Source organism: Acipenser ruthenus, chromosome 7 (assembly GCF_902713425.1).
Source record: "Acipenser ruthenus chromosome 7, fAciRut3.2 maternal haplotype, whole genome shotgun sequence".
Taxonomy (NCBI): Eukaryota; Metazoa; Chordata; class Actinopteri; order Acipenseriformes; family Acipenseridae; genus Acipenser; species Acipenser ruthenus.
Window position 1 is genome coordinate 36891666 of NC_081195.1, and position 27536 is coordinate 36919201.

The 27536-nt window shown below is 40.9% G+C and overlaps 1 protein-coding gene across 1 annotated transcript; it reads right to left on the reverse strand.

Annotated features, from left to right (window-relative positions):
• Positions 1-2164: 2164 nt before the first annotated feature.
• On the reverse strand, positions 2165-25946 carry gnsa (glucosamine (N-acetyl)-6-sulfatase a). The gene is made up of 14 exons (XM_034027036.3): positions 25602-25946; positions 20271-20330; positions 18592-18798; positions 18439-18504; positions 17625-17723; positions 16372-16539; positions 15662-15744; positions 14554-14672; positions 13582-13685; positions 12650-12751; positions 8796-8906; positions 7522-7632; positions 6302-6462; positions 2165-4809 (listed from the first exon to the last, which is right to left on the reverse strand). Exons 1-14 carry the CDS (start codon positions 25752-25754, stop codon positions 4731-4733), a joined length of 1623 nt encoding a protein of 540 aa, XP_033882927.3. The 5' UTR covers positions 25755-25946; the 3' UTR covers positions 2165-4730.
• Positions 25947-27536: the final 1590 nt, after the last annotated feature.

The following is a 27536-nucleotide window of genomic DNA, read 5'->3' on the forward strand; positions in this document are numbered from 1 at the left end:
AGAAAGTGGGCGGCAAAGAAAGCTGTGGAAGATGCAAAGGCTGCCCTTCGAATTGGTGATATCATGGGGCAAGTTCAGCATGGAAGAGGGGGTCTTGGTTTCAGTTCAACTCCTCCTACATGGCACAAGGCGGCCCCAGCTCAAAGAAGGAAGCTGGTAGTCAACGAGGTGCAAAAGCAGGAGGAGAGGATGAGGTGTATAAAGGCCATTTCCCAGGCCAAACAGGGAGAATGGATGAGATGGGAGAGTGTGGAACAACGCAAGATTGGCTGGCAAGACCTATGGTCAATGGAACAGAGCAGGATCAGTTTCCTCATCAGGTCAACATATGATGTTCTCCCATCACCACAGAACCTAAACCTCTGGGTAGGAGAGGATCCCTCATGTCCTTTGTGTTCATCACCTGCAACATTAAGGCACATTTTGACAGGATGTAAGGTGGCTCTTAGCCAAGGACGGTTTACTTGGCGCCATGACCAGGTGCTGCGATGTTTGGCCTTAGCATTGGAAGACAAGCGTAACATGACCAATAAGTTGCCACCTGTTCCATCAAAACATTACACACAAAAGACAACATTCCTCCGCCCAGGAGAGCAACCACCAAGAAAAGGTGTTAAAACCAATCCTCGCCCAGGACAACTGGAAGCTGCTAGAGACTGGAATATGCTGGCAGATGTTGGTCAACGGCTTATTTTTCCACCTGAGATTGCCACCACTAACCTTCGACCAGATATTGTCTTGTGGTCTGGATCAGCACGCCTTGTTCACCTGGTAGAGTTAACAGTGCCATGGGAGGACGCTGTAGATGAGGCGTATGAGAGGAAGAAACTGCGGTATGCTCAACTAGCCACTGAAGCGGAACAGCGAGGATGGAGAGTTCGGGTTTACCCAGTGGAAGTGGGTTGTCGAGGATTTGTGGCACATTCTACAACCCGGTTTCTCAGAGACGTCGGATTCAGTGGCCAAGAGTTGCGTCGCACAGTGAAGAACTTATCTGAAGCAGCAGAGAGGAGCAGCAACTGGCTGTGGTTGAGACGGAAAGATTCTGGCTGGGGACAGGTAAGTAAGCTGGGCTGAGTTGAGTGGGGGACGGAGGGGGGTGATGCTGGGACGCCAGAATCACCGTCGAGCCCTCTTGAGGTGTCGTGGGCTAGTCGACGAAACACTGAGGATGGAAGGTGCCCACTTGAAAACCCCAGAGATGTACCCTACTTAGCTCAATCCAGACGGTTGTCATGCTGATGCGCTGGGGAGGCCGCACTTTGGTTGATCCCTGGAGCCAGCATCGCAGCCGTTGTGTGTGCTGATGCGCCAGGGAGGCAAAATAAGCTGATCCCTGGAGCCAGCATTACACTTCAGCCATTAACACCAGACAGAAGGATATCTACATCATCATATGGAAGGAAACGTAAATGGATGGAGACGCATATGGATCACATTAGTTTACTGTAAAGCTACGTCTTAGTTGGTGCTTATCTTGGCGAGAGCCGAGTTCAAATCAGCATGAAGTTTTAACATCTACTCTCGTGTAATGGAAATCATCAAATCTTAATTGGGACGGGGCTAACCAATTGCTACTTTGAAGATCCTTTTTACAAGATCCTGTTTCGCTGGGCATCAGTACAACAAGTATAGATTTACTTACTTGTTACACAAAGTTGAAGCGTTCCTTTAATTAGGTGCTCCAAGCAATGTCCCATGACTGAGCCGGGTTTTCTTTTTACACCCAGGCTCTCGAAGGTGGATGCCCCTGGCGGACAACAGCCAGCCCTGCAGCTATCCACTATCAACTGACCAATAAGCTCGCTGAAGCATGATCAGCCCCTGCCAGTTTTGGATCTAACTTGCTGGAGTGCCACTAAAATTAAATTCCCATCAAATAGCAGTAACTTCGGAGAGCCAGGATGCAACCCTGCACCCCACACACTCCTGTGCTTTTACCAGGGGAGCCACTCTGCAACCCTCAAGTATTGCTTCAAAACTCCCTCTACTTTTTAGTGACAGTGCATCGCTCGCAACAGAACTGCGTCATTAGGTCTGATTGTGTGTGGATTGTCCTTGAACTGTTCATTTCTAGCGTCATCACAATGATGGATTTTTTTCTCTTTCTTGCTTTAAGGTTCCTCTGGTGATTTAAATAAAAACAGAAGACTCCAGGCCAGAATTTATTATTTTTTGTAAGTTATTTTATTGCACAAAACAGGCAAGCCAAAAAATTGTCAGTGTGTTCACCATAAACCATGAAAACAAAGTGTACTTTTTTGTGTTGGTTTTAATGTGACATTTCATATTTTTATGAATTTAAAAGTGCAGCAGTGACCACGGACACTTTATGAACGTCATTATTATTTGATTAACCGATAATACTGATGATTTGAGAAAGCGATATACAGCACAGCATCATCACACATTATTCAGACAGTTACCACAACTTTTGATTTCTATAGTTTCAGCATATTCTATTTAATGTGTTCCTGCTTGATGCAGTGAACTATATTTTGTTTCTTGGGCAGAGTATGTATACAGCCCTAAAAGTTCTAAATAGCCAAAAAACATTCACATAAGATGCCCTGTACCAGTGCTTTAGGTATCCCATCTAATCTATTGGTCATATGGGATTTAAAGTAAGAATCTTGGCTTTACTTTTTACACAATTCAGCCTAACCCTAATATACAGAACAATGGATACTTAAAGGTAGAGTACATGTCTGAATGATTAGTTGCAGTTGCGACTGTATTAATGATTTATGTACGTAAATTCAGATAACAAGGATCTTTAATGTAACGCGGAAGGCTTTGCCCAAATCGATAGCAAAAAAATAACGAGAGTAGCAGTCGATCAATTTCAATTCACAGTTTTGGCAGAACTAGTACGAAGAATCTCGTTACAGATAAATAAACCCTTTTCACTGGTAATCTTGCCGGTAAACTCCAACCCAGACAGCACCATACAAATCAGTATAAAACTACAGGTAAAGCAATGCCAATTCTAATAGAGTGGCACCTTTACTCAGCGAGCTGTCCCGACTTCCCGTCTGAAAACAGCACCTGATCCCATTCTGGGATCCAATATTCATCAGTTTCTGTGGTAATGGACAGAGACCCTCTCTGAATGAAAGTAGACCAGGCATTCCTCGCCTCTATATGTTGTCAGATGTGGTTTTAGCTGCGAGGTCGGGCAACACTTTGCATCTTTTAAATCTAAGGGTTAACATTTTCTAGTGCAAAAAAATGCATTGGAAGCAGAGAACACCTACAGTAGTTTGTGTGTATGCACACAGTGCATAAAAGAGATGCAAAGAGAGTATGTATCAATCAACAGAGCTGCTGTGACACACCACAAAGGCAGTACTAATAGCACTGGGGAATTAAGTTATGAGCTGGTTTAAACTGCTGTGATAGTTACAGAGCTCTCTGAAAAAAACAGGTCCCTTTCTGCCCAATTTAATTTATGTATTACTGACTTTTTGGCATTTCTTATTTTGGCTGAACCAACACAAAACGTCTGCACAAGTTCTCTATTTTATTGTTGGGGAGAGGAGGAGGAGGAGCCATGATTCGGAACCGATTTTCAATCCTAGCACATCAGTAAGCACTTTGATACATATTTTTTTTTTATATCGTTCCTGATGTTGATATGTTTCTTGCTGGCGGTGCAGCGGCACGTCAGTGCACTTCGGACGCTGGAAGAAGATATTTCAAGAATAAAAGCACGTTTTTAACTGCAGTGCGTTTATCACTGAAAGTGGGCCAACAAATAAGCAGGGTAAGTTTTTAAATCCGAATCTGCAACCACCTCAAACAACTCCACCCAATCAGAGGCCCCGCTGGGATTGAGGGAGCCAATGAAACCCAGGCTGAGCTGGGTGAGGTGCGACTGTAGGACTGAAACAGGTTCTGAATCGCATCTAGGTAGAGGATTCCACAACGTTAACGTGCTTCCCCACCATCAGTTTGGGGAGTCTTTTCCAAAGGAACAATAGAGTATTGTGCAGAATGGGGGTATTAAACAATTAGTATACTGTAATTATATAAAGGGATCCCTTTAAAGACTATGTAACCCTTCGAGATGGTAGGTTGGCTTGGGTAAACTAACAATGAAATCCTCTAGTCTGCTTCACAGTGGATCCCACCAGACAAGGATTCTACTTCTGTTTTCAAACAACTGATACAGGAAAACAAAGGAAATGATTATTCTGAAAAACAGATTTTTTAAAAAAAGAAAAATCTTGGAAATCTACTTGAAATAATAAAAGTTATCTAACTAAAAAAATAATAATTAAAGTCATGCAGTACCATCAATGTAAAAGATCAATCGGAAATTATTAAAATTAAAAGCCAACTGCAACAATTTAGATATATGGAGATTATGGAGCTGCTGTAGGATTATTAACTTTTAGTTTAACAAGACTGTATCTGCAGAATTAAACAACAAGCTAGATTATCTTGCAGGTCGTGTAATTCTGCTACAATACATTGATACTGAAATGTACGACCCTGCATAACACCAGAGAATTATGATCAATTGCAGTTCAAGGCCTAAAAAAACAAAACAAAACAAAAAAACCAAGAGACAACTGGTTACAATTAGGTTACAAAGAACCTCCCTCTTGGTGGGGTGAGAACGGCAGCCGTTCTCATTGCCCAGTGGAAGCGACACAGGGTAGCTCCTTGAAGCACAAGGTAAACAGGATACAAAGTGGCTGTCTTTCTTCACAGCACACTCGCTGTTACTGCAGGGTTCGTCGCAGGAGTTTGTGGAACCTGGGGCCGTGGTGATTGAACATTAAGCGTGGATCAAATTTATACCTGAAAAAGACAAAGAAACACAAGGTCACATTTGTAGGCTGTTTCCTCACCCAGTGGATCTTGTAACTCTGTATTTTGATCAGCTGAAACTGCTTGTGTAAAAGGTCGTTAAGCATTTAAAATCTTGCACACTTTTTCAATTAAAAAGTAGACTTGATTTATTTCAAAATGTACATTGGTTTTCACATATAGTATTCACTAGCAGTGGTTTACAATGCATCATGACACTGAAAAATCCTCATAAAAAATGTTATAGTAAAATACTATGCCGTTTAGGAATTCTATTTTCGTTAATCATATATATCTTTACAGCCTTAATGAATTCCAATTAGTATTATTATTTAATAAAATGCAATGTGCTGCACATGCCCTGAAAGAGGAGCTGCACATAACCCTGAATGAGAGGAGCTGCACATGCCCTGAATGAGAGGAGCTGCACATGCCCTGAATGAGAGGAGCTGCACATGCCCTGAATGAGAGGAGCTGCACATGCACTGAATGAGAGGAGCTGCTCATGCCCTGAATGAGAGGAGCTGCTCATGCCCTGAATGAGAGGAGCTGCACATGCCCTGAATGAGAGGAGCTGCACATGCCCTGAATGAGAGCAGCGTGCTGCACATGCCCTGAATGAGAGGAGCTGGACATGCCCTGAATGAGAGGAGCTGCACATGCCCTGAATGAGAGGAGTGTGCTGCACATGCCCTGAATGAGAGGAGCTGCTCATGCCCTGAATGAGAGGAGCTGCACATGCCCTGAATGAGAGGAGCTGCACATGCCCTGAATGAGAGCAGCGTGCTGCACATGCCCTGAATGAGAGGAGCTGCACATGCCCTGAATGAGAGGAGCTGCACATGCCCTGAATGAGAGGAGCTGCACATGCCCTGAATGAGAGGAGCTGCACATGCCCTGAATGAGAGCAGCGTGCTGCACATGCCCTGAATGAGAGGAGCTGGACATGCCCTGAATGAGAGGAGCTGCACATGCCCTGAATGAGAGGAGCTGCACATGCCCTGAATGAGAGGAGCTGCACATGCCCTGAATGAGAGCAGCGTGCTGCACATGCCCTGAATGAGAGGAGCTGGACATGCCCTGAATGAGAGGAGCTGCACATGCCCTGAATGAGAGGAGCTGCACATGCCCTGAATGAGAGGAGCTGCACATGCCCTGAATGAGAGGAGCTGCACATGCCCTGAATGAGAGGAGCTGGACATGCCCTGAATGAGAGGAGCTGCTCATGCCCTGAATGAGAGGAGCTGCTCATGCCCTGAATGAGAGGAGCTGCTCATGCCCTGAATGAGAGGAGCTGGACATGCCCTGAATGAGAGGAGCTGGACATGCCCTGAATGAGAGGAGCTGCACATGCCCTGAATGAGAGGAGCTGCACATGCCCTGAATGAGAGGAGCTGCACATGCCCTGAATGACAGGAGCGTGCTGCACATGCCCTGAATGACAGGAGCTGCACATGCCCTGAATGAGAGGAGCTGCACATACCCTGAGTCGAAGACCCCGGCGGAGCGGCAGGACGGCCCCCAGCAGGACTGCAGCATCATGAGCCGGTGGTTCATCTTCTCCAGCACCTCCTGGTCGATGCTCTTGGCTATGTTGGTCAGCTGGAAGGGGTCGGCGGTCAGGTTGTACACCTCCACAAACACCTGCAAGGAGAAGCGCACACATCAGCAGGGTGGAAGACAAGCCCAGCCAGAGAGGCACATTGTTAAGCACTGCCCTTGCAGAGGAGTGCTAACCAAGGGTTCAGCACACATGGTCTTACCTCTAGTGAAGCCGTGTGACACGAGTCCATTTTACAAGCAACTTACAGAAGCCATTTAAAGCCATTTTCACAGAGTGGCTCTAATCAAGATTGTTTAGAATTATGGGATTCAACTATGAATTATATGGTGAAAATCGTTTATAAAAAAGAAAAAGTCACCTGGTGTTTCATGGACATGAATTATTAAACATGGTCACTCAAGATTGTTTTTTTTTTTTTAGCTTCTTTCTGTAATGCTTTATTGTGGGGTACTCTGATCATTCAACAAAGCTACACACAAAACAAAAAAAAACTGTTATTTTCTGATCTTGTCTCCATTGACGCTATATCGTTTCAATGTGATGATGTTAAACTGCAGGTTCTAATAGCAGTGATATTAGGCAGGTCTGTCTGCATTATGGTTCAATAGATCTGCAGATAAATAACAATCACCATTCACCCGTGGGACTTGCTTTGAATGCAGCTTGTCCCCGGGATGATGAGGGAATTAAGTTGTGGTGTCTCAGTCTGGCTCTGCATGGACATTAGTAATCCACATCACTAAAGCCACCGTGAAAATTGCCATTGAAATACAGAACTATGTGCATTAGGCCGCTGCACAGAACATATACTTTCCTTGCCTACTGCAGGCTAATTAACTAACAAAATATGGATTTGGGGCAAGTCGAGCTGATTCGTCTAGGGAGAAATATTTTGCTAATTTCCAGTTAAAATGAAATCAAATAAAATAAATGCAAAAAAATAGCGCAGTTAACAAAATAAGTTCTCATAACAATGCAGAAAAAATTTTAATAACAGGTAGATGCCAGCTAAAAAATTACAAAAGTAGCCTGCCCTCAAATAAGGACAATGGCACTTAATGGGTGTGGTTCCTTGAAGAATAAACACAAGCACACTGTTCCGCAATGAATTACACAAGCAGGCAACAGAATAGCCTTACCTCACTGTCATCAAACTCACAATACTGCAAGTCTGAAGAGGCTGAAATCGTCCTTACACACGCGTACGTGTTGTTGAAGGCGTCTTCACAGACACAATCTGGGAAACACTCCTGAACATAAAGAAACAGGGATTTAAAAACAAAAAAGGAATTGTATGACCACAATCAACTTACTTTTTGTTACATTTAGACACGCATTCGAAAATAAAAGTAGTTCTATGGTGCCATCTGCTGGATTATTGGAAGAATGGTATCTAATGGAATATCAAGCTGTGACGCAACAGAATGATGTTTGATACACTTTTCATGCTTGGAGTAGACAGACTGAGTTTTAGAGAAACTAATACTAATATTATTATTTGAATCCAAACTATATTAAATGAAAGCAGAAAGCCTAAATGTTAAATATACCAGAGGCATTTCTTTAGTTTTGTTTTTAAAGATTTTATAATGATTTTTTTTTTTTACTTTGGTAAAATAGGTAAAGAAAATTAATGCATCGTATTTCTTTCAGGTAGCTGTTCAAGTATTTCCTTTATTAAATAATAAAAGGAGACATATCCGTTCCATGAAAACTGCTTTAAATTAGAGCTGCAGCACCAAGTCATATACAATTGGCTGTTAAGCAACAAAGCTAATAACCAGCCACTGGGATTGACAAAAGCAAGACAACCATATGCAACCCCCCCGCCCCCCCTCCAAATTCCATCTGCAACTTAAAAACGGAAAAACTTTATACAGGTACTACTAGAAGTAATTTACAAATTATTAAGATCATTTGGATTTTGCCAAAGGACAGCCTCATTATGTTTCAATCCTCATGACGATGAAGACATCAGTAGAGGAGGGACTGAAGTAATACTCTATTTTGCTGATGCCCAGTTTAATTAAATGACAGTTAGAACCCCCTCAATCTCTTTATGGACACATCTGTCATCTACAAGAAGAGAGAGAAACATCTGGCAGCAGATCCCAGAGATGGAAACAAGACTCATCCATTGCAGGTTTTACTGCGAGCTTGATTAGCCACAGTGTATAGGTAACAAGCTCAGGTGTGTCTTATTAAACTCCTAGTAAAACCAGGAATGGACCAAACTGCTGTGCAATTGGGAGTTTTATTTCCATCCCTGGAGTCAGAACTATAGAAATAATAAAAACCGAGAATGACTTGGTTTTTTACCACTTGGGGGCAGAAATAAATGTGTCTGAAGCTGAAAGCCCCCCACACCCACACCGTGCCCCTCCCTGCAGCCCCTGTGATTCCCGGTACTTACTGCCACTCCCGGGCCCAGGGCTGGGCAGGACGGGTCAATCTGGTTGTGTCCTTCCCCCTCGTACTCCACCAGGAAGTCAGTGCGCCACGTCACATTCTTCCCTTCGCCGTTCTGAAAGAACAGGATGCTTTTATTGACAGCTGCCAGGCCCCTGCCTCAACCACACTTTTCGTTATTAGTTGGTTGTTTTCTGTGTTGTTTTCGTGTCACAGACCCGCAGTAATATTAAATTCGATTACACATAGTATAATTCCTTGGGTGTCTGTTAACAACACTCTTCCACTTTCCCGTGCACCGAATTCTCAGAAAGAAACGGGCACTGTTGATAGTCCAGTTGGTTTGCATTGAAGCTGTCAGTGCCCATTAAGAACATAAGAAAGTTTACAAACGAGAGAAGGCCATTCGGCCCATCTTGCTCGTTTGGTTGTTAGTAGCTTATTGATCCCAGAATCTCATCAAGCAGCTTCTTGAAGGATCCCAGTGTATCAGCTTCAACAACATTACTGGGGAGTTGGTTCCAGACTCTCACAATTCCCTGTGTAAAAAGTGCCTACTATTTTCTGTTCTGAATGCCCCTTTATCTAATCTCCATTTGTGACCCCTGGTCCTTGTTTCTTTATTCAGGTCGAAAAAGTCCCTTGGGTCGACATTGTCAATACCTTTTAGAATTTTGAATGCTTGAATCAGATCACCGCGTAGTCTTCTTTGTTCAAGACTGAATAGATTCAATTCTTTTAGCCTGTCTGCATACGACATGCCTTTTAAACCCGGGATAATTCTAGTAGTTCTTCTTTGCACTCTTTCTACAGCAGTAATATCCTTTTTGTAGCAAGGTGACCAAAACTGAACACAATGTTCTAGATGAGGTCTTACTAATGCATTGTAAAGTTTTAACATTACTTCCCTTGATTTAAATTCAACATTTTTCACTATATATCCGAGAATCTTGTTGGCCTTTTTCATAGCTTCACCACATTGTCTAGATGAAGACATTTCTGAGTCAACATAAACTCTTAGGTCTTTTTCATAGATTCCTTCTTCAATTTCAGTATCTCCCATATGATATTTATAATGCCCATTTTTATTGCCTGCGTGCAGTACCTTACACTTTTCTCTATTAAATGACATTTGCCATGTGTCTGTCCAGTTCTGAATGCTGTCTAGATCATTTTGAATGACCTTTGCTGCTGCAATGGTGTTTGCCACTCCTCCTATTTTTGTATCGTCTGCAAATTTAACAAGTTTGCTTACTATACCAGAATCTAAGTCATTTCCTTGAATCCCTACTGCGTTTAGTTTGAGAATTAATCTTTTATGCGGGACTTTGTCAATAGCTTTCTGGAAATCTAAATAAACCATGTCATATGCTTTGCAATTATCCATTGTCGATGTTGCATCCTCAAAAAAATCAATCAGGTTAGTTAGACACGATCTCCCTTTACTAAAACCATGCTGACTGTCTCCCAGGATATTGTTACCATATAGGTAATTTTCCATTTTGGATCTTATTATAGTTTCCTTAAGTTTACATATAATGGAAGTCAGGCTTACTGGTCTGTAGTTACCTGGTTCGGTTTTCTATTCCTTTTTGTGGATCGCTATTGGTTTGCAATTCTCCAGTCTGTTGGTACAACCCGTGTAAAAAGACTGTTGCATAATCTTTGTTTGCGGTTTGCAAATAACTTCTTTCATTTCTTTGAGTACTATTGGGAGGATCTCATCTGGCCCAGGGGATTTGTTTATTTTAAGAGCACTTAGTCCCTTTAACACTTCTGCCTCTGTTATGTTAAAGTTATTTAAAACTGGATAGGAACAGGTTGACATGTGGGGCATGTTGCCCATATCCTCCTTTGTAAAAACTTGTGAAACTGGTTTGCCAAAAAGCTTTATTTGTTTTTTTTAAAACATTTTGTCTGCAGCATTATAAGTGTGTGTGTAAACCTCAGGCACAAATACCAGCTGGCTAGGATACATTTTTTCTTTAATTATCCAAGCTCCAAAGTGGTCATGAAAGTTGACACAGCAGAATCTGTGCAATCCAGAGGCTTGCTGAACTGCTGTGACTTGAGAAACACACATGGATGCCAGCATGGTCGCGTTGAGGTCTGGGAAAGCTTTGAGAATGGGATTGATTTCAGATCGACCTGGTTCATTAAATGTTGTCCCCACAACCTCCCCATCTTGAACTAAGCACACAAGAAAACTATCCAGGAATTATCTTGCAGGTTAGCCTGATAAGGGATTGACACTTTAAAAGGCAGCAGCTTGTCTGAGCTATTCTAAAAATGGATGGATAGCACCAACTAGCACTAATAAATATATCTGCCAGTGTGTGGAATTGAATATTAAAAATCAGACTTGAGGCTAGAATGAGTATGTGCTGCAGTTGCCATAACACTGACACACTTGTACAGCAGAATAATCAATATTATTCATAACAATTCAAGCTGTAAAGGCTTAAAAACAGCAAAAGAAAATCTAAATGGCATAGTATTTTTACAAAGTGCTTAACCAAAAAAGTCCTGTTTTATCAGGATCTTTTTTAATTCACTTTGACATTTCTTCAAAAAGTTTTGTCATTTCTAGTATATGGAAAGCCACTGTAATCAAATACTGTCTGTGAAATACTACATTCTAAACAAAAGGAGTACAAAAGCTAAATGTACATATATGACTGTAGTACTTTATTGAAAATGTGTACGAGATTAATAGAACTGTTTACAAGAGATGAACGCTATAAAAACTGATTTAATCTACTGTAAATGTATTAAACACACATTTACAGGATTAATAGTAAATCAATTTTCAGTATAAAGCATAACATATTTACTTGAAACCATGTCCCACTCCTAATTTCAAGACCACAAAGAAAAAATGTTAAATGCAAATTCCATTCAGCTTTTAATAAAAACACTACTGCAGGGGTGGGAACGAGACTCCCGTTGCACAGCAGTGTGATCCATTCCTGGTTTTACTAGGAGTTTAATAAGACACACCTGAGCTTATTATCTACACACTGGGGCTAATCAGGCTCATTTTAAAACCTGGAATGGGGAGGGGGAACTACTATGCAGTAGGAGTCTTATTTTTATTGCCTGTACTTATTAAAAAGGTGTCAGTCTGAAATATTACATTAAAAACCTACAAGATCATATCACATAAGACTACTTGCTACTGTAAAGTAGCAGGCTCCACTCACGAATCACAGAAGGTCAATTAGAGTTCTTCTTGTTTGGGATGCGACAGCCCAGTTTACACTTAGACACATATCCCTCATTTCCCTGAGCAGGGATTGACTGTCAATCCAAGCTGATCCGGGCTCTCCCGCATTGCTCCTGAACCCCCATTGCTAGTCTACCGAGCTGGGTGAAAAGACTCAGTTTCCATGCAATGTGAGTTTGACGAATGCTGGCGGTTCTCTCCCAGAAAGCCTTGCGGCTGAGATCGGATTCATTGGTTTCCAAAACTGAAAGGATGGACACTACTGCTTTGTTTCTGATAAGCCTAACAATTTGAGCTTTTTGTTACTAAAAAAAAAAAAAAAAGGCACCCGAGAATATTAAAGCACGGAGAAACCTGCTCAACCTGGATGAGGATTCGAGATTTATGCTCACTCGTCACTTGATTGGTCAGGGGCAGCAGGGTTTTTAAACCGGGTGGAGTGGTGTATGGAAACGAGATATTACCGATTGTGCCGAACTCAAAGCAGTAATCTAGATCTAATTGACATTTGAGTTAGTAAGCAAATAAACAATTCAAGTAACAATAAAGCAAACAAAATCTGGAATGGATCAGAGGGCAATGCAACAAGGGTCTGGTCTCGACCTACAAGGCAGAACATAACACTAACTTACCATTAGTGGTAGAAAAGACATGCCGTCCATTTGTGTCTTGTTAATGTCGTATCCAGCGATATCCATGATTGTAGGTCCCAGATCAACATTTGCAACCAGCATCTGCAAGAAAAGACAGTGGATTTAGCAAAACTCAATCTCCATCCTTACAGACACTGCCTGCAAAGGGGTCCGTTGGTACCGGTTTTAAATGTGAAAACTAGCCCACTAGGAACTGGACAGAGACCAACAGAACATCCTTCATACAGGCCCTTCCAATAGCCACATATAATACAGCCATGGACAAAAGTTTTGCATCACCTAGAATCTCAGGATTGAGACACAATTAAAAAAAAATATAAACTATATGAACATAATTTAGATATTTTATTTAACATCATGTAATCAAAGAAACTATAAAATGATATTGCAAAAGTCTACGGGAAGCCATAATAGTACTACAGTATTTCATGTTTGATTTTGAAATGTCACATGTTTGCATTTGTTTTTCATTAAGTATATGGAAAACTACAAAGCGGTATGTAATTCTATATGTGGACATAACATTATTTCAGCAAGTTTCATTCGACATTATGAAGCAAAATTACATGGGGTGATGTAAAAACTTTTGGCCACAGCTGTACATTATTCCTTTTTTTCTCCGAACATATGTAAAAGCACAATGTAAATAATTATAATTAAACACTTCTGAGCAATTATAATATTTTTAACAACCTGGGATTACAACAATTGTGTGCCCATAATCTAAAAAGTTACCCTATCTTCTGAGTGGTTTTTAAACCTCATATGATGTGGCCACAATATCAGGCCCTAATTTGAAGCTCCAGCCGGCATATGCTGTATCTGAACAGATACCCGAGACACGATTCACAGAAGTTGCTCCCTGAAATAGCTGCTGCTTGCAAACCCAGCATCCTGCACAGAGCACCTACCTTGTTTGTCTGATTCGGTTTGATCCCGGGTCCTCTTACAAGCAAGGGGATCTTGATATCAAACTCATAAAGCTGACGCTTGTCCACAGGCAAGGAAAACTGACCTAGGAGCACAGTGCAGAACACCGACGTCAGGGATTATACAGCAGCACTCAAACAGCTGACAGAAGATCAGTCTCAGTGTTGAGTGCGTTATAAAAAAAAAAACCATTCAGTTTCACTTTGATGTCACCACAACCAATGCAGCTGGATCTATTTGCAGCCAAGGTCGGGGTCAATTCCTGTTTTTCAATTTCAATTCCATTTCCAATTCCTTTTTAAAATACTTCGAAGGAATTGGAATTGATATTTTAGAGACATAATTGTTCAACTGCTTTCATTTGAAGTCAATTTAACTGACTAACAGAGACTTCAATGGAAGTAATCTGTTGCCACTGTGAGAAACTCATTTTAACAGAATACTGCCGACTGCAATTTTTCATCAATGGTGTGTTGGAACTGATTAAAAGGGAAACTGAATTGGAAAAGAAAGTGAAGAACAAGAAGGACCCCAATCCCGTTGGCAATCAAGGTGTCAATTTAAAAATGAACATGAATGCATACAGACAACAGCTACCAGCACGTGGTGGACAAAGGTACATTCTGCGAGTGTGTGCTCAAGCTCCATGGGACCACTGCAGTGCAGGGAAAAAAAAGAAAAGTCCCTGGCAGGAGATCCAGGTCAATGCAACGCACCCTGTGAAATCCCCAGCCAAGATCGACGTGGGTGCCGTGGATATTATTAATTCAGCCTCAATTAAAAGATTCACTGATCGATTAATATCCCTGGTGCCTTACTGAAGCCTCACACAAACTCGAGCGCCCCTGACTAGTGTGCCTTTGCCTCGGGAGCTGCTCCGATATCCCCCGCGCCAGTGTTTACGTGCGACGCTCTGTTGTATCAATGGTAGGGTTTGACGTCCTCGCCGGTACCTGTGTGATAGCCGTTGTCCGAGGTGAAGAAGATGTAGGTGTTGTCAAGCTCTCCTCGGGTTTCTAGCTTCTTCAGCACCTTCTCCACGAGATCGTCCACAGACAGCAGGGTGCGCCACCTGAAACAAACACATCAAGAGGCATGCATACAATAAATAACAGGATTAGTCAAGTATGTTTTTAAAAGGACATGGGTCTGTAATATGGGAATTTTACCTACAAGTGACAGACAAAAATGAAATATTTACTATGGAAGACGTTTAACCTTTAATGGAACTACCATAGGGTATAGTTGCAGAAATGAACTGGTCTAATGACACATTCTTACATGTTTCCATGTGTCGTGGATCCATTGTAGGTCCACTTGTGCAATGCTGCTCATTTGAGGGTAATTTTCCCTATACTTTCAATCCATTTATTGGAAGCACCATATTTCTAAACATACTGAAGTTTTTGAAAGATGGCGCCCACATTAAAAGTACTGCGAATGGTAGTTTCATTAAAAGGTGAAACAATTTCCATTGTAAATGTTTAATTTTCACTTGTCCTTTATCCTAATGAAATTCATCCAAAAGTTATGGGTACAATCTGCCAATGCAAAGAAAGGTATGCAGCATGCAAGCCAAAATAATAATGGATTAAGTTGCAGGTTGGTTACCGGCAATAAAATATTTAATTTGGCAGAAACAAAGTGCTGCTTCATAACAACCAGGAGCAATAAAGCATGAAGACAAAAAACTGTTAAATGAACTGTGCAGGTTTTTAATTTTGAACAGAGTTTCACAACCAAACCACCGAACTGCAAACCGCAAAAAGCGAGCACTATAAAAACATTGTAATGCCACGCAACGCTAGTTCAGCTTTTAAATCTTTGGTTTTATACACTACATTATATTTGCAGTTGCGACAAAACAGAGTTTAATTAGCACAACACGTCCTTTAGTTTAATATTAGCCCAGTAATCCTATCCGCATGAGCACATACTACAAATACTCGGGTTTCTGTACTGATCCACAAAACAAGATTACTGTAGCATTATCAGACATGGCTTGTTGCCGTCTCAGCCTTGCTATGATGGTCAACAGTTGCCCTGAAGAGAGCTGCTTACCTTTTTCTATAGGCATTGTCTAGGAACTCAACGGAGGAGTTTGTCATTGGAGTCTTGGCTTGTCTGATTAACCAGTGCTTATCCTAGAAAGAGGGGAGAGCAACAGGAAAGAATCAATACACTAACAGCAGTGTGTTCCAGCCAAATATCTACAAAGGAATTGATACTGAATTCTTTCAGCAGACCTGCAATTCCCAGTAGCAACTGCTCCGCACTTTGTCTCAGAATGCCGCTTTTTCCTACAACTCACATGCTATCAATGTCTGAGCAATTGGTATTTTCCTTCACATGATTTCCTCAAGTAGGGTGTCTGGGATATGAACTGAACGCAACATGTACTGATATATAAAAAGAAAACAATTTAAAATATATAAAATCAAAAAACACATTTACGATAACGTGTGTCTTTTGCATAGGAGAAATGCAAGACCTGCAAAGCGTATGGGTATGGTTAGAGATCAGACTTACTGGAATTAGTTTGGATCAATTCCTTTTTTTTCAATTCCCAATGTAATTTCCAATTCCTTTTTAAAACCAATTCCCAATTCCAATGGGAAGGAATTCCTTTGAAGGAATCGGAATTCAATCATGCCCTACAATCATTTTCAAATTCCAAATAATTTATTCAAGGATTGTTCCTGTGAAATTAAACTAACACACTGCCATAACGCAGGTTTAAGATTTTAAAATGTCACTTGTCTTGTCTTCACCTTCCCGTGCGCGTTGAAGCTGGGGTCCCGAGGCGCCTTGACATCAGGGAAGCTCTTCTCGTACTGGGGAGCGGAGGTCCAGGGGGAGTGGGGAGCAGGGGTGGAGATCATCATGAAGAACGGCTGGTAATTCCACTTGTAATCCAAGAAATCCATGGAGAAATTCGCCTGCCAGCAACAACAGAAAGAGAATGCTTGCTTTAAACAAACGACTCAAAACCTGAAAAGAACTAAAAAGTTTTACATGCAAAGCAAGGGGCAACCTAAATAATTTCAAGCCTAGCAAACTTCACTAAGAAGTAATAAAAGTACTATTTTCACAGCTGTTTTATACCCATATACCCCAATTAGCAGTGACCTTGTGCTACCTTACCCAAGGCATCCTTAGGTAGTCCAGGATTTGTGCTAATCAGGGTCTGTGAAACCAGCTGTTAGACCCTTAAAGATATGTAAATACAAATTTTAAATGTTTATATGTGTCGAAATTCAGGCATTACAGTGTAAACACTTCGATTGTCAAAACAATCCTCCGTAAAATGTGCATTACAAAGTACAGAGTGCTGAGTTGGACTTATAAAATTATAGCAAGTTCACCTTACTTGCCTAACCCATTCAGCCCGAAGTTTCTCGCCTGGTGGAAATTTGAAAAGGCTTATACTGTCAGTGGCTATATTAGAACAACCTGCCGCAACGTTTAGGCACAGCTAAACTTGACTTTTAAATCTTTTTAAATTGTTCGCACGAATACATCTACTGCTGTACTTACAAAGTGTACAGTGAGATTCCACTGCCTCCGATGACGACATGCGATCGACGGTCACACAGCCGGAAAATGTCTTCCTGCTAATGTTCGGAGGGACATTTAAAATGATATTTTGCAGAAACTATTTTATTTATTAGAGTTGCGAAACAGGATCATACAGTACATCGATAATTAAAAATGTTCAAAGAGAACGCCCGAGTGAATATCTAATTGCAGAGATGGAAATAAAGACTCCTTTTGCAAAGCAATTTCACCCATTCCAGGTTTTACTAGCCCCATTGTATAGGTACAAGCTCAGGTATGTTTTATTAAACTCATAGTAAAACCAGGAATGGATTAAACTGCTATGCAATGGGAGTCTTATTTCCAGCCACGTATTGTACACATTCCCACCACAGCTTCCGGGATTGTTGCTTATTCCTGTAAGCTAGACGACAGCCAATGCAAGCTACCCGACAGAACTTGTGAACCCGTCGCTGACTCTCCTTACCAGCACGTCGGTCAGGTAATCCTGGTGGTAGTCCTGACCATGCTTCTCTGCTTTTCCGTTCACTGATAGAGTGTAGTTGTAGTATTTGGAGTTCTTCTCCTAACAAAGAAAACCATGACTGCATGATCAGTTTACATCACAGTGAAAACCTTATACAAGCATATGTGTTCACACAGTACAGCTAGCACAGCAATACATTTATAAAGAATAATATACAATGCTGCCAACAACTAATCGGTTCCCCTAAGTTTCAATATCCATACTTCACATATGGCATCCCTAGTCCTTGGGTTGGTAACTGACAGGAAAGAAGCCATTGAAGGGGTCGGGAAAACATTGTGCTTGAAAACTTTATACCGAATGGAAGAGAGCATCAAGATTCATGGAATTGTGTTAGCTACAAACAAGGTAAAAAAAATAGTTTAAAAAGCCTCCTCCTTCTCCTCTATGTTCTCCCCCTTCTTTTTCTGCTCTCTCTCTATATATCTATATCTATATATCTATACACATACAGGATACAGCAAAGGTCTGTGGTGTCTGCTGTAAACACGGCAGGATGTTCTGGAACCCCTCTTCAACATTAGTAATACTTCCACTGCCCTGGGTGGACTCTACTTCTGTATCTGGAGCTACACAGGCTGCGTTGCAGTGTATTATTAACCATGCTTTTTATCTGACTGTCAAGGTCGGCGTTCTATTCCAGCGTGTCAACAGAACGTGGATAATGTTTAACGTGTTAGTATTTGCTCGGGTTGCTTCTAATGCAACTCAGGACAGGGGCGGTGTTGATTGAGCCGTTGAATGATTCTCTTACCAGGGCGTACCAGTAATCCCAGCCAGGCGGGACGTGCTCGATGCCTCCAGCTTCCTTTGTTCCGTACTGAAAACAATAAAACACACAGCATGAGTACTGGATTGCAGACTTGGAACCCCTCACTTGTTATTGCACACCTTTAATTCCTGTTACCTGGTTTAAATACTTCCCTGCGAAGAAGGTCTGGTATCCGCAGTGCTGGCGCAGCAGGGCTGGGAAGGAGACGGGCTCCTGTGTTTTCTGCCAGGCTGTGCTGCTGCAGTTCCCCTCCAGGGTGTTGTTGACCACGCGGTGATTGTGAGGGTACTTCCCGGTCAGGATGGTGGCTCTGCTGGGGCAGCACAGCGGACTGGCCACATACTGCGGAGAAAGGGAGCACACGAGAGAGTTAAAAGGAGCGATCACTAAGGCTTTACACCACTGCAGCGTTTACAACCCACTACTCTCGTCTGTATTCCAGCGATATATTTTTCAACATACAAGTGCTCCCTCTTTATAACATAAGTAAGAGACTGTACAATTTGTGTTCCACTTTATAGTGAGTGCCAGGGAAACTGTATTATGGGACAATGGGGAGTCATGACCATACCGCCTTATTAGGAAGGATCTCTGCAATCTAAATTGCTTTTATATATTTTATCTCACACATTACAGCTCATAAATCACTTGGGAAATACATTTCTCAACTTTTACTCTGGAGCGGAATTACTCTCAATAACATCGCAGTGCATCGAGATCAGGCTTCCTCCTGCAACAATGCCCGTTTTCTGTCCTCACAACACGCCACCCATTTCAATCCGAGCCCCAACACTGCTGCAGGAGGGAGCCAAAAGCACTACACTGTCCACCAAACAACTCTTGAATGATGAATACATTTAATTTATAGTTGGTATGAACGAATGTATATTTTCCCCTTCACATTTAAGTTTTGTCTTTAAACAAAATAGCATATAAAGTAGCTTATCAGGACTTAGTATTGTGATACATACTGCATTTTATGCTGACTTTGCTGAACTCTACTTATATCCCAGATACAATGGCACTTTAATCACTTGTGTTATTGGAAAGATTTTCTCCAATGGCCTAACTGCAATAAGACCATGTGACCTACAGTACATAGTGATTAGGTACCAGGAATCTACAACATCGCATTCCGGGGGGGGGGAAACCTGCACGTTAGAAAAAAGCAAATGAAGAACCAGACGATGTTAGCACAGCAGTGATACATCTCACAATGCAAAGAGGTCACAAGTTTTTGTTCCTTCTTCACTTGTTTTACAATTAAGGATATGCATATTTGTAAAATACAACACTAACAATTCAGTAATTTAAAGTTCTGCTTCCTGTGCTGTAGGGCAACCTTCCTGTCACTGTCGGGCCTCACTTCGGCAGACCATGGAAGCGAGGCTGTGCTGCTTCACAGGAAGTGATACAGGAGGACACAAGGAAGCAGCACTTTAAACATTTTAAATCTATAGTGCTGAAGTGAATTTGAAAACATAACCCAACTAAAAAAATAATAATAAAAAAAACTTTGGCACATCTAAACGTAAGCTGACTAAACAATGGCACATCTAACATTGCTAAAGATATACACGGTGTCTTATAAAATCAGGCGTCATAGGAAATATCATATATTCTGACGATTAGGATGCTCTCTGGTTAATGGGGCAGTCACACTCTGTTGACTACCTGTACCGCACATCAAAGTTACTCTTTGCTTAAAGACATTAGACACAAATAGAGAGACAAGCAACATTAACAATTATGCCTGTGATGCCTGACTTACAGGACACCTGTATTTCACAGTTAAGGTTTATCACAAAGCTTACTGTATTTGTGAAGGTTACGCCTGCATCGCCAATAAGCTTTCTGGTCTTGTTCAGTGGATTCTGCAATAGATAAAAAAACAAAACAAACATCTGGTTGGTTGTGCTGCAAGCATGTCACATTGGCATTACTGTGTGAAGTGTTACAGTAAATTGTGCAATACTGTGGCTTTATTTCAGGTTTTGGTTCATAGACAGCACCTTCTACTAACTAGACAACATAACAAACCGCGCTGGGCATTGAGTTTACTGACCGAATAGAATAAACAGGAATAGTGATGATAATAATAATAATTTTCAGCCTTTTTCAATCCACTGCTGGGTGAAGGCCTCCCCAAGATTCTTCCACAAAAGTCTGTCTGCTGCGTCCCTCATCCACGTTGCTCCGACGTGTTTCCTAATTTCATTTTGCCATCTTCTTGGAGGTCTTCTTCTGCAGTCTAGTATCTCCTTGGTCCAGTGATGGTCTGTTCTTGCTGCATGTCCAGTCCACTGCCATTTCAGTTTTTTCGCACTTATAATAACATTGCATACTTTTGTTTGTGCTCTTATCCATTCCTTCCTTTTCCTGTCTCTTCTTTTTATGGAGTCTTAGTGTGGATGTTGCATTCTTGTATATGGTGCTGATCAAGTCTCTGTGGGTTGATTGTAGTGTACCAGTGACTTAGTCTGCATCAAGTGGACTAAAATGCGGTCTAGCAATTCCTGTAAATCTGTAATAAGTTAGTCCTGATTGCAGCGTACCAAACAGCTAATCCTGAAAATTGGTTTAACTGACCTGAACAAGTGGAACAAGTTAGACCGATAATGAGCCATTACATATGCGGATGCAAATTCACAATTTAAAGTGTAAAGACAAACTCGGACATTTACGTGTACATTGTCATTACTAGCATTTGATTAAAAAAACTACATTGAAGGGCTCCCGATTGGCGCGTCCAGTAAAGGCACTCCACGTGGAGTGCAGGATGCGCCCTATAGCCTGGAGGTCGCCAGTTCCAGTCCAGACTGGACCTGTGGACCTGCCTGTAAGTTGCCCAGAGCTGCATGGTCCTCTGACTGCATGGCGGGCCTGCAGAGTGAAAAGAAGCGCATGGCTGACGGCACACATTTCGGAGGACGCATGTGTCCGTCTTCGCCCTTCCGAGTCAGCGCGGGGGTGGCAGCAGTGAGCCGGGTTGAAATAAACAATAATTGGGCTTACCAAATTGGGGAGAAAATATGAAAAATTATTTTAAAAACTACACTGAAGATATTAGACTGGCAAAAAAGTCAGAAATATGAAAAAAGTAAATAATAAATATATTAATGATAAAATGATAAGAGTTTTTATTAAATTAGGCATGATTGGGGCAAACACATTTAAGTAAAAGTACACCTATATTCAGAATATAATTGTAGCCTACTACGTTGTTTTATGCACATTCCGCACACAGATCATACTTGCATTTTAACTTGCCGGTAGCCTATTGCTTCTTGACACTCAACATTAAGTTCTAAATGTGTTGTTTATATTTAATATAGATTACACTGACATTTCAGGTTAAATCGAATACATCAAAAGTGCTGCTTTTTATTATTTAAATACACATTATCTTATTGTGTAACACTTTATTAAAGTTTTTACAATATTTTAATGAAAAAAACAAAACCAATCTCTTCAGAACACTTTGTTCCTGAACCATAATAACTTAGACAAAAAGTAAAAGGGTGCCTCATTGCAGTTTATTTAAACTACTGGATACATTCGCTGTCTACCTAAGAAAACGAGAAATTGCTTAATATAATGTATCAACAATATATTAAGGTACATTACATAGTGCAAGTGTCAATTTTATTAAGGGTAGTTCTGTGACTCGGCAAGCAAACCTTACTGAACCAAATGCTTCAATGGGTTCAGACTGAGGTTCAAAAGGCTTCCCTTTTTACATCACTAGTTTTTAGATGTAATTTCAGAGAACAATGGCGCTGTCTTCGTGTTAAAATGTGCTGTAGAAACGTAGGACGAGCAAGCGTACTAAGTTAGTCTTATACTTCATAGTACTAAGTTAGTCCACCTGAACAGGATCGTCTCACATCCGATTTGGTACGCTGCAATCGGGATCTTGTTTAGTCCGATTTACCGGATAATCTACCTGTGGCGATTATCTTCTGGTACGCTGCAATCGGGATTAACAAGTGTACTAACCTTAGTCTAAGCAAGTGGACTAAACCTGCTAATAGGTCTGTAGTTCTTGAGGTCTTCTTTATCTCCTTTCTTACGTAAAAGTATCACCGATGCGTTGTTCCAGTCATTTGGCACTTTCTTTTGCTTAATACAATCTGTAAAAATATGCAACAGTATTTGTCAGTTCTTCTTTCACGATGTCAATCGTTATGCCGTCTTCTCCGGGTGCCTTTCCTGTCTTCATTTGATAGCATGTTTCACTTCTTCCTCGGGTTACATTTTTTTAAAATATAATTTTCCAAAAGTCTTTGACTCTCTTCAAAACCAATTTGCGGTTCTTGATGACAGTCCCGTCCTCGTGTTTGATTGCTAAAATCTTTTTTTCCTGATGATTAATCGTTGTTTTGCTTTCTTCATGCTTCAGTTGTTTTGAATAGTTTTCTCTACCAACCTACAGTTGAACAACCGTATATCCTCAGTAATGTGCTTTCTTACTGTCTTGCAGAGCTCAATGTATTCAATCTTTGACTTCAGAGCTGCTGTTTGTTTCATTTCCCTTCTTTTCTTCATGAGGTCTTTTGTTTCTTGCGTGATCTTATGGTCACATTTTGTACTCTGTGTTCCAGCGATGTTTTTTGCTGTTTCTGCAATTACTTGCATCACTTCCTCATAGATTTTGTTTACCTTGATTTGCTTCATCTTTTTGCAGATCTTGAAGAGCGCTGAATCTATTCTTCAGTTCCAGTTGAAACAGCAGGCTTTGCTTCTGGAGCATTTCTACATTGATTGTGTTGGATTTCGTCCTCACGAGTTTCGCTCTCTCAAGTGCTGTGTTTAGGTGTATTTTGCATCTTACAAGTCTGTGGTCACTTCCTGTGTTAAAATTGTTTAGTACTGAGACATCTTGTGTGGTGTGCTTCTTGTTGGCGAGTATGTAGTCAATTTCATTCTTCACTCCATCGGGTCCTCTCCATGTCCATTTCCTGATGGGTTTCTTCTGGAAGAAGGTGTTCATGATGACTAAGTTCTTGTTCTCTGCAAATTCCCTCTCGTTCCTGTCGCCATGTCCAAATTTGTCTTTGTCTTCTTGCTGGGCTCCTACTTTGGCGTTGAAGTCACCGATGATGACCTTATAGTGGCTCTTCCCATTTTCATGTAGTTCTTGTACTTCTTCATAAAAATCATTGACTTCTTCATCCGAATAGCTTGATGCATATACTTGGATGACCTGAAGTTCATACTTCCTTTGAAACTTTCACTATCAGTCTTGCAGACCTCTCTGACGTGCTGTCAATCTCTACTACATTATTCTTGATTCTCTTGTGGACAATGAATCCAACACCTCCTGTTCGTCCAACTGCAGTGCCTCGGTAGAAGAGTTCTAGTAGTCCTTTGTCTTTTCGCCATACTTCGCTTAGTCCTACGATGTCCCACTTCATTCTTCCAAGTTCTTCATCCAACTCTAAGTCTTGCTTCACCTGGAAGAGATCTGCAGTTGTACGTGGCCAGGGTCAGTGTTCTGTGGCAGCCTAAAATCGGAACCCGGTGATTCTTATATATATATATATATATATATATATATATATATATATATATATATATATATATATATAATAAATAAATAAATAAATAAATAAATAAATAAATAAATAGGGACTCCAACTGAAAACTAAGGAAAAGGCAAACAGCAAACAAGACAGAGGCACTGTACTGAGGTGAAAGTCAATGTATATACAACAGTAGTCTACCTACACTCACAACAGTGGCCACTTTTGTTACATTAAATACATCTGTTATAATGGAGACCTAGGGGGCTCCTAGACCAGTGGTTCTCAAACTGGAGGGGCGTCTGAAGGTTCAGGAATAAAACATTTTAACCACGCACCTCTTGCATATATTAACTTAAAGCAAATCCTATTGATGACACCTCCTGGCATGTCAAAGTTTCCAGATGCTGCTGTGAATCTGACTGATGCCTTTTAAGCTTGCACATTAATTATTAATAGACGAAGTCCGCTGCCCTCTGGTGATGTACGCTGTTTATCGACTTACTTTTTTATTATGTATCGGGGACTGGTTAATGGAAAACAAAAACAAACAGCAGTGACATACAGAGAAGCCAGTGTAACCAATTCTTGTGAAGTGGTGGGGGAGAGGGTAGGGGGTGGGGGCATCAGGTACCACAGACAAGGAAAGGGGGGTCTAAAAAGTTTGAGAAACACTGCCCTAGACAATCTTCTGTTGATACCAGTTACAGAACCCCTCTTGCCCTCTGACCCCAACCCTGTTCTAAAATCGTTTAATTTAACCAATTAAACCTGCACCCAGACCCTGAAGGAGTTAATAATATTGTGATTGGACATGATGTATGCCTAAGGGTGCCTCAGTATTTCTGGAGCAAGCTACTACACTCCCTTTTTCCAGACGAGTATAACAGGTGTATACTTTTAATAATTTGAACAGCTGGAGCCTGCTTTTACTTTCAGTTCCTCAAACAAGCCTTAGTAGTGTTCAGTAAAGCATAACAGATTTTTCAAAACTTCTATTTTGCCACCTGATCTACAGCAGAACTTTAAATATCATTTAGGTTATAACTTTATTTCTTAGAAATGAAGTAAGGAGTTACAAACAAGTAGGGAAAAATGCAGAGAATTAGGATTAAAGTTTATAACCCTGCACACATGAGGGAGGGGCAAATAAAGTGGACTGTCAACAAGGCCTGCTTACTGATACAGTAGTGTACAGAATGCTATTCTATAAAGGAATGTTTTAAACAGGCACCAAGGAATTGTAGGATAGTGTCATTTTTAACATGACTTCGAAACATTAATATGCGAATAGATCCTAACAGCAGTGCATCATTATTGATTGACAGTGTAATTATTAAACACCACACACTCATAAAGTTCAGTATTACATAATATATACTTAACATTTATTTAAGTAAACAAATAAAAACGGTCAAATTAGAAGTTGCCTTGACGTCCATTATTTTTGCATTATTGAACGCGGTTCACAAGTCAAAACAAAAACAAATTCAAAAAAGGTTCGTAGAATTAAAACTTTTCAAATACAAAACATGTAAACCACTTACAAAATTAACTGTGGTTTCGTATGCAAGCAAACACAAAAAAGCACAAATTTATGGCAAATTAAAAGTCGCTTACCATGCCACCTATCATAACATCGAGGTCGTCTGTAAGAAGCAAAATTATGTTGGGTTTCCTCGACCTTCCCCCGAGTGCCATGGTATTAAAGAACACGGAAAGTAACGATGCACAAACCAATACATAGTGAAAACACAATTTAATTGAGGTCATCTTAAGCGCCGAACAAAGACCCCCGCTGTTGTTATGGTAACGTAAACGACTTCTATATAACAGCGAAATTTAACTTTTGTCCGCAGACAATGCCCATTTGTATTTTTGTTGCTCGCTGCCTTGTTTTCTGTGCTTCTTCCCTATTCCAGATCACGTGATAAAACACGAGAGTAAATCAGGTGATGATTACGGAGCCGCTGCTGTAAATGAGTGGAGCCAGATTTAAGATACTGTGCGTCAATATTTCTAGCTTTTATTTTATTTTTATACGCAACGAATAAACATTCATGGATATTAACTGTTTTGTTTTTAAAAATATCAATACATATATACACTGCCTATAGAAAGTTTCATGCATTTAAATGAGGATTTTTTTCCCCCACTTATCTACACACCATACTTAACACTGTTAAGGGGAAAAAAAGTTTTTATTTAGAAAAAAATTATATATTAAAAATACAAAACTGAAAGATCATAATTGGATAAGTCTCCACCCCACTGAGTTAATACTTGTTGGAAGCACCTTTGGCAGCAATAACAACTGTGAGTCTGCTGGGATAGGTCTCTACCAACTTTGCACACCTAGATTTGGCAATATTTCACCAATATCTTCTTTACAAAACTGTTCAAGCTCTGTCAAGTTCCTTGGGGAGCGCTGATGGACAGCAATCTTCAAGTTATGCCACAAATTTTCGATTGGATTCAGGTCGGGGCTCTGACTGGGCCACTCAAGGACATTTACCTTTTTGTTCCTTAGCCACTCCAGTGTAGCTTTGGCTGTGTGGTTTGGGTCGTTGTCATGCTGAAAGGTGAACTTCCTTCCCAGTTGCAGCTTTCTTGCAGAGGGTAGCAGATTTTCCTCAAGGACTTCTCTGTACTTTGCTCCATTCATTTTCCCTTCTAGCCTGCCCCAGTCCCTGCCAATGAGAAACATCCCCATAACATGATGCTGCCACCACCATGCTTCACAGTAGGGATGGTGTTCTTTGGGTGATGCGCTGTGTTGGGTTTGCGCCAACATAACGCTTTGCATTTAGGCCAAAAAGTTCAATTTTAGTTTCGTCAGACCACAAAACTTTTTGCCACATGGCTACAGAATCTCCTGAGTGTTTTTTTGCATACTTCAAACGGGATTCAAGGTGGGCTTTCTTGAGTAATGGCTTTCTTCTTGCCACCCTACCATACAGGCCAGATTTGTGGAGTGCTTGAGATATTGTTGTCACATGCACACTTTAACCAGTCTTGGCCATAAAAGCCTGTAGCTCTTGCAAAGTTGCCATTGGCTTCTTGGTAGCCTCTCTGTTCAGTCTCCTTCTTGCTCGGTCATCCAGTTTGGAGGGACGGCCTGATCTAGGCAGGGTCTTGGTGGTGCCATACACCTTCCACTTCTTAATAATCATCTTTGATGTGTATAAAAAAAGATCAAGGCCTTTGATATTTTTTTATACCCATCCCCTGATCTGTGCCTTTCAACAACTTTGTCCTGGAGTTCTTTTGAAAGCACCTTGGTGCTCATGATTGAGTCTTTGCTTTGAAATGCACTACCCAGCAGAGAGAACCTGAATTTATCCTGAAATCATGTGAATCACTACAATTTAACACCGGTGGAGGCCACTTAACTTGGTGTGTGATTTTGACGGCGATTGCTATTACAAGGGGGGTGGACACTTATCCAACCAAGCTATTTCAGGTTTTATTTTTAATTAATTTTCTACAAATTTCTAGAATATTTTTTTCACTTGGAAGTTGTGTAGATAAATGAAAAAAAAAACTATTTTAATG

What these genes read in the sequence shown, in the direction of transcription:
- gnsa (XM_034027036.3), bottom strand. Translation starts at nt 25,754, where the DNA reads ATGACCTCAATTAAATTGTGTTTTCACTATGTATTGGTTTGTGCATCG. An exon ending in GACAATGCCTATAGAAAAAG is followed by an intron (nt 14,673 to 15,661) that starts GTAAGCAGCTCT and finishes TGTTTGTTTCAG; the next exon opens with GTGGCGCACCCTGCTGTCTG. An exon ending in TGTCTTTTCTACCACTAATG is followed by an intron (nt 8,907 to 12,649) that starts GTAAGTTAGTGT and finishes CTGTTCTTTCAG; the next exon opens with AACGGCGAAGGGAAGAATGT.